General features: G+C 31.8%; 1 protein-coding gene across 7 annotated transcripts in view; it reads left to right on the top strand.

The window, feature by feature from the left end:
* Nucleotides 1-13,068, top strand: part of sky (GTPase-activating protein skywalker) — a 121,178-nt gene extending 108,110 nt beyond the window's left edge. For 5 of the 7 annotated variants that reach the window (XM_065347165.1, XM_065347167.1, XM_065347168.1 and 2 more), the window contains 4 exons: nucleotides 2,751-2,909; nucleotides 3,001-3,218; nucleotides 3,399-3,536; nucleotides 8,145-13,068. In XM_065347165.1, coding sequence (XP_065203237.1) covers nucleotides 2,751-2,909; nucleotides 3,001-3,218; nucleotides 3,399-3,536; nucleotides 8,145-8,151 — 522 coding nt within the window. In that variant the 3' untranslated portion in view covers nucleotides 8,152-13,068. Of the gene's footprint in view, nucleotides 1-2,750; nucleotides 2,910-3,000; nucleotides 3,219-3,398; nucleotides 3,541-8,144 lie in introns of those variants that run through there. The other 2 variants (XM_065347169.1, XM_065347164.1) reach the window with 1 other exon arrangement.
* The last annotated feature ends 31 nt before the right edge of the window (nucleotides 13,069-13,099 follow it).

Genomic DNA, 13,099 nt, shown 5'->3' with positions numbered 1-13,099 from the left:
ATAAATTTGAAGACAATGGAAATTCTAAAAAAAATAGTATGAAAATTTGTATTTAGAGACGCTGAGAATTCCAAAAATTGATTAAAAGTTCTGTAAGTTGCAGATAATGTGAACTTGAAAATTATATAAAATAAGTATTGTAATATTTATGAAGAAGATGAGAATTCTGAAAAATTGGAGGCAATGTAAATTCCAAAAATTGAGTAAACTTTTTACAATTTGTGAACAATATGAACTTGAAAATTGAATTTGAAATTTTTTAATTTAAAGACAATAAGAATTCTGAAAAATTATTCAAAATTTGACTATTTAGAGGCAATGTGAATTCTAAAAATTGATTGCAAATTTCCTAACTCAGCAGCAATGCAAAATTCTGAAAATTTATTGAAAACTTTATGAAATTGTAGCGATGGGGAATTCGGGAAATTGATTTGAAATTTTGTAAATTTTAAAACAATGCAAACTATGAAAAACAACTAGAAATTTCTTAATTTAGAAGCAATACTTTCAAAAATTCTCATCACTGTGACATGGTTGATTCACTTATGCACTACCTAGATGTAATAACGGTTATAGCTGTAGAAAAGGCAGCTAGCTACGCACACTTTGCAGCTAAGCTTTGCTTAGCTGTCTAGTTTGATTTTAGTAGACACTCTGATTATAAATTTTTTGAAAGCTCCTTATAACATAGGAGAGGGAAGAGGGTTAAAATTGAACCATATTTTGGATTTTGACCAAATTCACAGAAGGGACCTTGTTCACTTTAACCTCACAAAATGTCCCATAGTATAAATTTGAGAATTTTGGGCGATAGTAAGATAGATTTATGGGCTATGGGTCCTCAAAGTTGGCCATTTTGAGCATGTTTTTGGAAAATTGTTTTTAAAATCCCCCCTCCCAAAAAAATCTCAGAAATTGTATCATTGCAAAGTCATCGGCGCGATTTGTGTTTTGTATTTAAACACTAAAATCTAAAACTTTCAACCTCCCCCCCCCCCCGTCGTTCACTCTAAATTTGTTGATACACTACTTTGAAAACATTTCAAAAAAAAATGTGAAAATTGAAAAAAAGTGAATTTGGAGTTAATTTTAACCATAGACCAACTCATTTTGACTTCAAAGCGCCCCATTAAAAATTCAAAAATCTTGACCTACTACATAATGAATCTACAGGATTCTCAAAGTTGGCCATTAGTGGACAGTTTTTGTATAGAAGTTGATGATTGCTCTAAAATTTCCTTTTCAAAAAAAAACCTCACAGCTCAGCTTACTTTGACCTCAAAGTGCACTAGGTCCTCAAAGTTGATCATTTTTAACCCCCTCCGCCTACCTTCAATATTTCAAAAAACCTGAAAAAATTGTATAAAAATAAAAATTCTTTTGTTAGTAAATTTTGGTAAAGGAACCGAAAAACATGCAATTATTTTCGTTTCATCAAAACCCCTTTCTCCCTCCCTCTCACCCTCCCTTCAAGCAGAACTCCGAAGATTTCCCTTCATATTGTCTTAAAATTTTTAAACATTGGAAAAAATTAATTTTTAACAAATTTTATCTTTACTTTTGTCCTCCTTTCTCCTCAAAAGATCATCAACCAATAATTAGTTTTTTTGTACCTACTATCCCCCCCCCACGTCTTTTCAATCAAAAAACGGGGCTGAAGGTGTAATCATTTCAAAATTTGAAGAAAAATACTCGGCGTTTGAAATGTGAATCAATTTCTAATTTTTTTTTTTTAATTGAGCAAATAATTTGTTTAAAAAATAATTCCACATTTTGCTTCAAAATGAAACCTCAAAAAAAAATTTGCATATTTTTTTGAGTGATTGAAAAATATTATTTAAGATGATTTCTCACTAAAAAGCCTTTTATTTTTTAAGGGAAGTTTTTTTTTCAATTTTTACAAGGTTTGTATTTTTTGAAAACAATTTGAAAGGTTTTTCTCAATTTTTGTTCAAATAATTCCGTTTTGTCGATTCAAAAAAATCGAATCTAATTCCTTCTTCTCACTCCTTCCCCCATTCTCCCAAAAATGGTTAGTTTAATGAAGAAAGTTGATATCTGGTGGAATCTTACAACAACCGTAGGTAGTTTTTTTTCACCCTTTCCCTTCAGCTTAATGTTTTTGAGCGATGGATTTCTTGAAAAAATTAGAATCTTGAACAAATTCCAAGTGATTTTTGAAATTTTAGAGTTTTTTATTCATCAGCATCACAATCAAGATGTTCATTGTTGTATTTTCACGACGTTATTTTTGATTAGGACTACATACATTGAGCTTTGACATCCCATGGGTGATCTTTTACCATCTTTATGCTTACTCCTAAATTCAGACAATCTTTCTATGTATTACATATAAATTCATCAACATCTCGAGTACCTACTTCTCACATATAGCATGGTATCTGTACATTCACTCCTATTCTCTGGTTTTCTGAATTAACATCCCTCTTACTTATCTGTTTACTTACCTACATGTTTTTGGTTATGGGCCTCCCATCGTACTATATCTGTACAATAACAAACCCTCTCGCCCCGCCTGAAGGGCATAAAAAGCTTGTATTTTATCTTGATTTTTTCATTTATTTTTTTTTTTACGCGCGTGTATTTAATTCATCATGTCAGCTTTTTGATTGGTATTTTGGCTTGGTTGTATAAAGAGCACATTACACATTGAAAATTAGGCCAAATAATTACATATTAAAAGGGATAATTAACACTCATCTACGATTATGCCTGTGTGTATTTTATAGTTGATAACATTGTGGACGTGGCTGCCAATCAGGATAACAATGTACCAACCAGTATTACTCTATACGACTGAAGAGCATGGATGCAGTTTGACTACATTTTATTATCGAGTCGAACAACACGAGCCGACTTTATTGATAATTAAAACCTGTAATAATGAGGTAAGTTTACGAGAACTTTTAAAAGCTCGTACGAGTGGAAGGAATCGGTGTAATGGAGATAATTTAATGGGTAATGTTTGTTTGGTCGCAGGTTTTTGGAGCATACTGTTCGAACAAATGGTTAGATAGAAATCAAAAAGACGAAAGGGGTAATCGAACTACTTATTTTGGTACCGGTGAAACGTTCTTGTTCAGTTTGCAACCAGAAAGAAGAAAATATCCGTGGGTTGGAATCGAAAATGATAACGTTAATCATTCCAATGAACTATTTATGGCCGCTGATCCCCAAATGATCACTATTGGCGGAGGGTAAGTGTGAATTTTTCTGCTTACCTGGTACTCTAAACTTATATTGATTTGTCTTTGAAATTTTTCGATCCATATCTTTGGTGTCCTGTCTCGCTTCAGACACCCCCTCCCACCATTTTGAGTCTAGCAAAAGCTTGAGGAATTTTTTGACTCATTTTAAAATTTCTGTTTCAATTACAGAGACGGTCAAGCCATCTGGATGGATGAAAATATCCGATTCGGTAAAACGGATAGATGTTCGACGTTCAATAACCCTCCGTTATGTCCTAACGGCGATTTTGAAATAAAGGTATTGGAAGTTTACGGTTTCGGAGGAGTGTAAGTATCTATTATTGGAATTTTGACAAACCGTATCTAGTATTATCTCTACGTACATTTTAAGGAAATTTAATTTATATATACCTATCGTTATAAGTACCTACTACCTACTTACGCAATAAGTACTCTATTTTTAAGGGACGTTCTACAAATAATTTAGTACCGGGGTTTTCGGGAAGTCTTCCGCCTTTCAAAGGCGTCCATCTGTATGATTTCTATTCTATGTACTCGTAGTAATGGTTTGATCGTATTTTACCCAGTGTAGCAGTTACCAAAGCTTTGTTACCTCAACCAGATGCATGGCGTCTTGACATACCTTACCTAATATCGCTTCTCCGCTAGTTAATTAATTTAGTAGACTACAAGTTGTGTAGTATATTTTCGAGCCTTATGGACCGTTAAGGTGGCTCTCTTTAGTCTTTTTTTTTTTTTTTTTTTGTTTGGTTTGTAAAGGTTACCAATACCTATCAAAGTATGACCGAGCAATGATTGAAAGGTCTTTAAAGTTGAAAACGATTTTTTCTAATTCGAAGGTTACCAAAGTTGAGGAATTGTTACCCCTGTTGTTGTAGTAAGAAAGTCAGGAGTTGAACTAATGGAAACCAAAGGGTTCAAAGATCTCATATTTTTTTTTTTACCTCTTCCTATGTACCTGGTACCTGAGTTTCTTTCTAACACCCATCCATGTTCATCTGACAATAATAATTTGCATGTCATTGTCCAAATGTATTCCGCAGTTACCTTTATACTTATGCATAATGGTTATCATAATTTACCTAGTATCTCGATGAGATTGAGATATTACCTACTTACCCATTTTTTTCGCTATTGTGCTGCCATTTGTAAATTGGCGTGTGTTCATTAGTGTTGTTGTTGTTGTGGTTGCACAAATGTGTGTGGTTTTCAACGTGGTTGAAATTTGAACCACGATAAAGATGTTTGGATTTTTACAGCTGGAGGCTGGTTAATAGATCTCATTCTTTTGATTAGAGAGAGTTGTATATTCTTTGTAGTGTTAGAAGTATGTTGAACATTTCAAGACTTATTGGAGTCTTTAAGGTGTGAATCGCTTTTGAAGTCATTAATTAAATTGGTGCATCGACATCTAATAAGTCAATAAAAGGAGGATTTGAAAAGGAAGTCAAGTTATGTACTTGGAGTTGGACTCTTGAAATATCTTAGTTAAAATCTCTCCCACCCCCCACCCCCTCATCACCGCGCCAATAATTTTTTGCGTGCCTGCTGCAGGTAGTGAATCGAAGGAATTTTATGGATCAGGATGGCCTCGATCATTTGTAAACGATCAAACTGAATCATTCAATCGATATTTTTTTAATAATAAAGTTTTTTAATGGATGAATTCATCAATGCATTACGCACATTGAGGACTAATTCGTTCATTCGATGAATCGTTCGCGAACGATTCAATTTTTTTGGTTTTATAAATCATCTGTACTCCGTAGGGAACCAAACTCTTCAATCGATTCAACCATACAGATGTAACGCGATTGAACGGCTGATTCAGTGATTCGTTCATCTAATGAATCGTTCGCGAACGATTTCATCTTCTGGATCTGGAGACAATTGAATTATTCATAGAAGAAAACCGTATTATCCAATATTCTATACATTTACATGCGGAAAGGCGTAAGTGAACGACTGATTCGTTCATTTGATTAATCGTTCGCGAACGATTTGATCTTTCAGTTTATTAAATGACCCTTGGAAAACAGAATCATTCGATTCAATGTGTAAAAAATAAATCTAAATCGTTCAATTTATCAACGTTCTCATTCTACGCACCTAAAGGGCAGATTCGTTCATTTGATAAATCGTTCGCGAACGATTCAGTTCGTTTGTTCATTTAATTAAAATTTATATCTGAATGAAAGTCGCAGAAAATCAAACTTTCAATTCATTCTTGCCATCTTGTGTAACGCACCCGAACAATTGATTCATTCATCGGATGAATCGTTCACGAACGAATTTTTGTCAATATCAGAATTTAGAATTTCAGAGTCCATTAAATATTATTTATGGATAGTTGCATGACAGAAGCGAACGACTGATTCGTTCACTTGATGAATCGTTCGCGAACGATTTGATCTCATCATTCAGTTTCAGTCTCTTAATTTTTGAATCGAAGTGAATCGTTATTTAGTTCTCTTAGTATTCTGCTGATTCGTTCATCTGATGAATCATTTACGAACGATTGATCTTTCAAAGTTGTTGAAATTATCTGTAGAAAACTGAATCATCCGGTGTTCATCAGTCGTGTGAGCGACTGACTCTTTTTAAGTCGTTCGCGAACGATTTGGTCATTTGATTCATTAGATTATTCGTTTAATTCGTAGTCGCTGCCAGAAAAAGAAAAGAAAACTAAATAATTCGATTGTTTATGTGAATGACCGATTCGTTCATCTTATCGTTCGCGAACGATTTGATCTTTTTGTTCAACGAATTTTCCCATGAAAATGAAAACCTATCATTCAATTTAAAATTGATTGCGTTGTGTTTGACCATGACCTCTCTCAAGTCTCAATGAAATAAAATGAAAACTGATTCGTTCTCTTGGTAGATTTTTTGCGAAAGACTAGATCTTCATGTTTCAGAATTTGAGAATTTTCTGTGAAGAATTCGAATCGTTCAGATCATCAATATAATGCACTTGAACAACTGATTCATTCGTTTCATGAATCGATCGTGTATGATTGAATCTTGTTGTTTAATCAACTAAGTACCTATTTTAGATTTAGAAAATCAAATCGTTTAATTTATGCGCATGCGACGTTTGTGACCGAGCGATTCCTTCGTGTTTTGAATCATTTCTCGTTCGTAAGTTATCATTCGTGGAAAATCGTATTTTCCCAATTTAAATTTATCTACTGTTAGCGTTTTACGTGCGTAATGGAATAATTCGTTCGTTTAGTAAATTGTTTGGTGCATTTTTAATTTTGTTCATTATTATTTTGAGATGAATCAACCAATTTCAAGTCATGAACGTGTATAAACGAGTGTTTAGTTCATTTGATTATTCGTTCAACTACAAGAACTACTGATTCGTGATTCGTGGTGAATTCAATTCGTTCGATTTTCATCTTGTAACTTTTGTAAATTAGTAAGCCTAATTCGTTCACTTGAAGAATCGTGTACATGAACAACTGAATCTTTGAATTTTTAAATCATTCGTGTAGCGTTGTATTGTGTAATTTAATCTATTTCCGTGTGGTTTATCATTTATGTAAACGAACGATTCGTTCATTCGATGATTAGTTCGCGAACGACTGAATCATACAATTTGTTAATAATTTTCATGAAAAATTTAATACTTTTAAGCAAGCATTTAATAATTTAAAAAACGTGTAATAATTCGTGTGAACAGTTAATTCGTTCGTTACTCGAATCGTTCGCGAACGACTGAATCTTTTGATTCAATGATTATTTGTGAAGAATAAAACCGCTTAATTTATTTTATTTACGTGTAAATCGGGTTACATATTCGAATTAAAAACCTCGTTATCAGTTAATGAATCGTTCGCGAACGACTGAGTCATTTAATATTTTTTTGATAAATTTCTGAACAATTTGTTTGTTTGGTGAGTGAAAATTTTTGTAATCACAGAATCTTCCATTCTATGATTGTTCACCTCTTATCTATCTAAGTACATTATAATAACCCAGAATCGTTCGCGAATGAATTGATCGCCAATTTTACTATGAATCATTGGCGAACGGCATCAAAAAGAATTTTTCATCAGCAAAATCATCATTTTCAAAAATATTTCCGCTGTTATTTATTCTGCTTTCATTTTTGTAAAAAAAAAAAAAATGGAAGCGAAATCATTTTCTGATCAACGAACGAGTCGTTCCAGAACGTTTTTCCTAATATGTGATTCTTTCGCTTGCAAATGATTGATTGTAGACCATTCAGTTTCCGATAATTTGTTTCTTCTGCCAACCTACATTCCAAATCCAAATGCAGTTGCTCGTTTCAAGTAATTGAATAATTTTTAACAAAGGGCAATTCGATTCAAATTCAGAATATGCTTCGATAATTCGAAGTTTTCGAAATCTCATGCCCTGTAATTGTTCACTTCCAGCTTTCATCATTGATCTCAAATGCCAGCTTGTACGCAGCAATGCCCTCCCCCCGCCCTCCCTTCTTCCCTCATCTCAAACCCTTCTCATTGAGATTCTAAAAGTTTTTGTCAGTTTATGAGCAATAAACGCGTATGCGATGCAATATAAGGAGGGTAGAACAGTTGCATGAAAGATACGAAAAACGATCAATGAATTTAAAAATGATCGTTTCACGTATCAGAATTTATGCTTTTTTTTCCTAAAAATGCAATATGGCGATACGCGATCGAGTATTTTCCTATTTATTTCTATACTTACCTTATTTCTTTTCGTCTGTGTGGTAGTGTCTTTATATAAATTAGTTGATGGTAGAATTGAAGTTTTCTTATTAGAATTATTATTAATTAGTTGTTATGTTAGTTGCGTTTTTTTTTCTAAAAAAAAAAGAACGTGTCTCTCGTTTTTAATATTTAATGGTAATTTTTTTCCTACTACGGTATTGATTGTGTTGATTGTGTTTTGATGCAGAAAATGAGCGATACAATTTGCATGACGTGAAGATATAGCGAAAAAATTAAAACGAATTGCGCGATTTTAAGCAGGCTATTTTTAATAAAGATTGAGAAACGCCGCCGCTTTATCCGCTATAGTATTAATGCATTTATCATGGTTATAATTTATGATTTTTTTATATTTAATTTTTTTCTATGTTGCGCCTTGTAAACGTGTATAATTTTCGGATTTTTTTTTTTTTAGGCCTACTTAATTCCAAGAAATTGACTTTTCTTTTTTCGCTTTCGATACTTTTTTTCGTTTCGTTACAAATTGCGTTATTTCATTATTTCTTTTTTTTAGTTTTTTTCTCTTTTATTTTTTTTGTATTATTTATTTTATTTGTTGCCTTATGTTGTATGTAGAAAAAAAAACGTCTGCAATCGAAGTTATAATATTTCTAGTTAACTAGTCAAATTTTTATTTTATTGTTATTTTTTGCATGTTTTATTATTTCTTTCATTTTTTTTCTCTTTTTCTTTCGTACGAAACAAACGCTGCATATAGCGGGCAATTAGTTTAGTAATGTTTCTTTTTTTTTTATGATTTTTGAATTTCCGTGTCGGTAGTTATGTATTTTAGTTGTTTGTTTTTTTTTAAATTGATTTTTAAAGTATAGAAATCTCATAGATTGAAAAAACAGAGTTGAAAAAAAATCGGGGGTTGTTATCTAACCTACATATCTCGTAACGATATACGAATAACATATAAATGACGAATCGCTAAGCGATTTATTGCAATATTTGAAATATTTTCAAAATATTTTAAAGCGATGAATTTACTACCGAAAATTTTTTGTTTGTTTTTTTATATAATGTTGTTGAATTTATGTTTTGTTAGGATTTTGCATTTTGCTTTCATTATTAAGTTTCGATTTACTCGCATGATTGTTGTCGTCGTTGTTACTTAAGTTGTTTATATTCGTAGCTGGAAAAAGTTAATGTTGTTTAGTTATTGTTTTTATCGTGTGTGTTTGTGTGTGTGTGTGTGTTTTGTAGATGAGCGTGTTATTGATTTATATAACTTTCATTATTTTGTCAGCAAAATTTCTATTATTCTTTTTGGCATATAAATAATTTTTTAAACTTGTAAGTTTAAGGTAAGGATGCGATTTGTATGTCTTGACTGGTTCGCGATTCTCCGAAGCGATGATTTTCCTGCTCATTGCTGTTACTCGTTCGTCGAATTTCCTATTTATACGTTGAGGTGCTTCGAGCGTGCGTACTTTTAAAAGCGCCTAGAACTGAAATTGATCTCGGCTTATTAATTTATGACTGAGCGAGCCCCATCTTGCCTATGTCAGGTGACTGATACGATTGGTAAATTTCGTCCGGAACGAAATTATTATAGTTTATGAGGGCGAGTACAGCGTGGACAAGAAAACGAATCGGAATTGTGTTCATTTTGTACGTATCTACGTATTTTAAACAGTCGATTAAAGTAGTTGATTTTTTGGATAAATGTGGCTATTTTGGCAACACTGTGTTATGACAATTTCAAGTTTTTAACGAGGAAATTTATTTTGATACTTTTTTTTACCTACGGTTTTTTTGTACGTTTTGTGGAATTTTTCTGCCTTTTAGTTTTAAAATTGAATGGGTGATGGAGTGTATTGTAAGGATTGTTCAATTGAAAGACGAGTCGTTTTGGGATGGACGATGAATTAATTTCGAACGAATCGTTCGCGAACAACGAGTCATTCGAAGTGAACTGTTCGCAAACGACCATGATTTTGAATTTAAAATCATTCAAAATGAATCGTTCATGAACGAGAATCCAGTTTCAGCTACTCGTTCGCGAACGATTTGTGAAATTAAATGAATCGTTCAGAATTGTAATCAGTTTGAGCAACTCGTTCGTGAACGATTTATGTGGTGAGAAATCAGAAACGAATCGTCCAGGATAAAATAGTATCTATTAGAAAAAATTAATGAAAAAAATGCATTACCTTGCCTACTTGTTCGTGAACGAAAAGTGATTTGAGAGTCGAAATTAAGGGAATCGTTCAATCATTTGATAAATTAAATATTAAAATATTTCCAATTGCTGGCAGAAAAGGAATATTAAATCATTCGGTTTATGTTTTTATATGAATGTTACGCAGGTGAACGACTGATTCGTTCATCTTATGGATCGTTCGCGTATGATTTGGTTTCTTCGTTTATCGAATTTTCTCATCGTAAGCGGATCATTCGTGGAAAATCGGATTTCCGATATACTGGAATAATTCGTTCGTTTAGTAAATTGTTTAGTGAATTTTTCATTTCGTTCATTAATTTCGCGAATGACCAGATCTTTTGATTCACTGATCATTTGTGAAGAGTAATTACCTTTTTATTCATTTGCGTGTAAATCGTGTTACGTGATCGAATTAACAACCTCTTTATAAGGTCAACGAATCGTTCGCGAACGACTGAATCGTTTAGTATTCTTTTGATGAATTTCTGAACAATTCGATCGTTCGATGAATGCAAATTTTTGCAATGACATTATCTTCCGTTTAATAACTGCTCGCCTCTCATCTATGTATGATCTGCCAGAATCGTTCGCGAACGAATTGATCGACAATTTGAAATGAATCGTTAGCGAACGTCATCAAAAGGAATTTTTCATCTGCAAAATTATCATTTTCAAAAATATTTCCGCAGTTAATTTTTTGTTTGGAATCGTTCGCGAACGATTTACTCAAATCAGTCAAATCGAACTCGTCGTTCACGATTACGATCAAAAGATTATTCAAAATGAATCGTTCACTGGCCAATGACCATGATTCAGCTCTGAACCGTTCGCGAACGATTCACTCAAAAACGGACTCGTCGTTCACGAGCAAAGAATCGTTCGAAATCGAATGAATCGTTCATAGACAATGATTTCAATTCTGAATGATTCGTTCAGTGATTACATGTTGGTTTTCAGAAAATCTGGTGTGTAAAGGAAATCACTCGAACGATTCATTCACGAACGAAGACTCGATTTTGAGCGACTCGTTCGCGAACGAAGAGTCATTCTGCAAAGAATTGTTATAAATCGAGCACATTTCAAATTTGATGCAAATTTTGAGATAGTGGACAATGGTACGCGTAGTGAATGAAAATTTTAATGAATCGTTCTATGATTCATGATTCAAATCTGGTATTTTGATCAGATGAACTCGTCTACAATCGAAATTTCTATTCGAATCGTTTTGTCTGACGAAGTGGCACCATTTTTGAACGACGAGGTTCTAAACGAATCGTTTGTGACCGAAAACGTAAATCCGATCGAATTGACTCGCAAGTGTTATTTCTTGACTTATTTTTTCCTAATTTTTTTTTCAAAATCAAATCTTGGGAATCGTTTTTTTTAAAATGAGACAGTCGTTTTTAAAAAAAAATTGTCCCTTCATTCACAAACGATTCAGTTCCAACTTTGATCAAATATTTTTGTTCGCGAATGATTCATTCTTGATGGTTATTCAAAATGAGCCTTTGACCTTTGTAACATTTTTCAACAAGAAGGCAGTGGAGACATATATAATTAATATGCATCTAACATTATTAAGTGAATGAAATTTTCGGCTCCTAGATTTTTATTCAAAATTCAAAATTGCATTTAAAAAGTCAAAAAATCCAAAATATGGGATCAAAAAAAAAAATGAAACAAATATTCCAAAATGCGAGAAAAATGCATTCAAAAAAAGAGTTTTGAAAAATAAATTCATTCAATTGGATTATCAAAAAAAAAAAATTAACTATCAAACACAATGAAGAATTGAAATTGAAAACTATAAATTAAGAAAAAATGTTACATATCTTCAATCAATCGTGTTCAATGTACAAATTTCAATTAACAACGCATAAGTTTAAAAAATATCCTTTCTACCTAATTAGGTAATAGGTACCTACTTTTACGATACACTTTTTACGAAACGATTTTTATCATCGCATTAGTCAAGCATACGTATAAATCGCAACCTCGAATAATTATTAGTATTTTTTTTACAAAGGCAACGAACATTTCACTATTTGATAAAAAAAATTTTTCATCAGAATTTTACTTCATAAATTTACCATGTGGTCAGTATTTAATTTTATCTTTTTTCAAATTTAAACTATACCTATTCAATTTACATAACGAATGAAAATCGAAAAAGAGTAACGACTATGATTATAATTACGTACGTAGAAAATAGAATTAATCGTATCCATAATAATATTGTGTAATAGAAAAATTATTATGAAATAATTCCCAGTGATTACTGAAAGAAAAAAAAATATCAGAAAATTCTCGTAATATATTGAACTCAGTTCTATAATAATCATTCCACTATCATTACTATTTTTTTTGTACTGTAGTCGGTTAATTTTTTTTTCTTATGTTGATGTATAATTGTTGTTATTATGGAAGACTCGTTTATTTGAATAAGTGTTACGTTTTTATCATTATTCAAATCTTTACCATGTTTTTGTTGATTTTTTAAGGCTTTTTAAAATTTATCTTGAGTTGCGCGCATGTTTAACATCACTACCTTTTTTTTTCTTTTTTTTTTTTTTTAATATATATATCAGAATAACATTTTTTTGTATAGATTTTATGTGTGTATCCAGCGAAAAAAAAATACGAAAAAAACAAACAAAAACAATTGAAATATAACGGTATTTAAAATACCTAGATAAAATAGAGATAATATTATAAATACCTATATTGAAGAGATAAACATGTAGCATTTTTTTTCTGATTTTCGCCGAGTTCGTGTATGTGGTTTAGATACGAATACAAAGCTTTTTTTCCTTTGTTATTGTGATCAATACTATGTTGTATTTTTTTTATTTATTTTTTAATTAAGGTTACCACGCTTTTTGTACATAAATACATTTTTACGTATTTAAAATGTAAAAATAAATCGTTCAATGATGGTGTACGTATCTTTTTATTTTTTAGTATCGAGGCCA

Source organism: Planococcus citri, chromosome 1 (genome assembly GCF_950023065.1).
Source record: "Planococcus citri chromosome 1, ihPlaCitr1.1, whole genome shotgun sequence".
In the NCBI taxonomy this organism is placed as follows: domain Eukaryota; kingdom Metazoa; phylum Arthropoda; class Insecta; order Hemiptera; family Pseudococcidae; genus Planococcus; species Planococcus citri.
The sequence above is the reverse complement of the archived record's forward strand: the minus strand, read 5'-3'. Positions and strand labels throughout refer to the sequence as shown.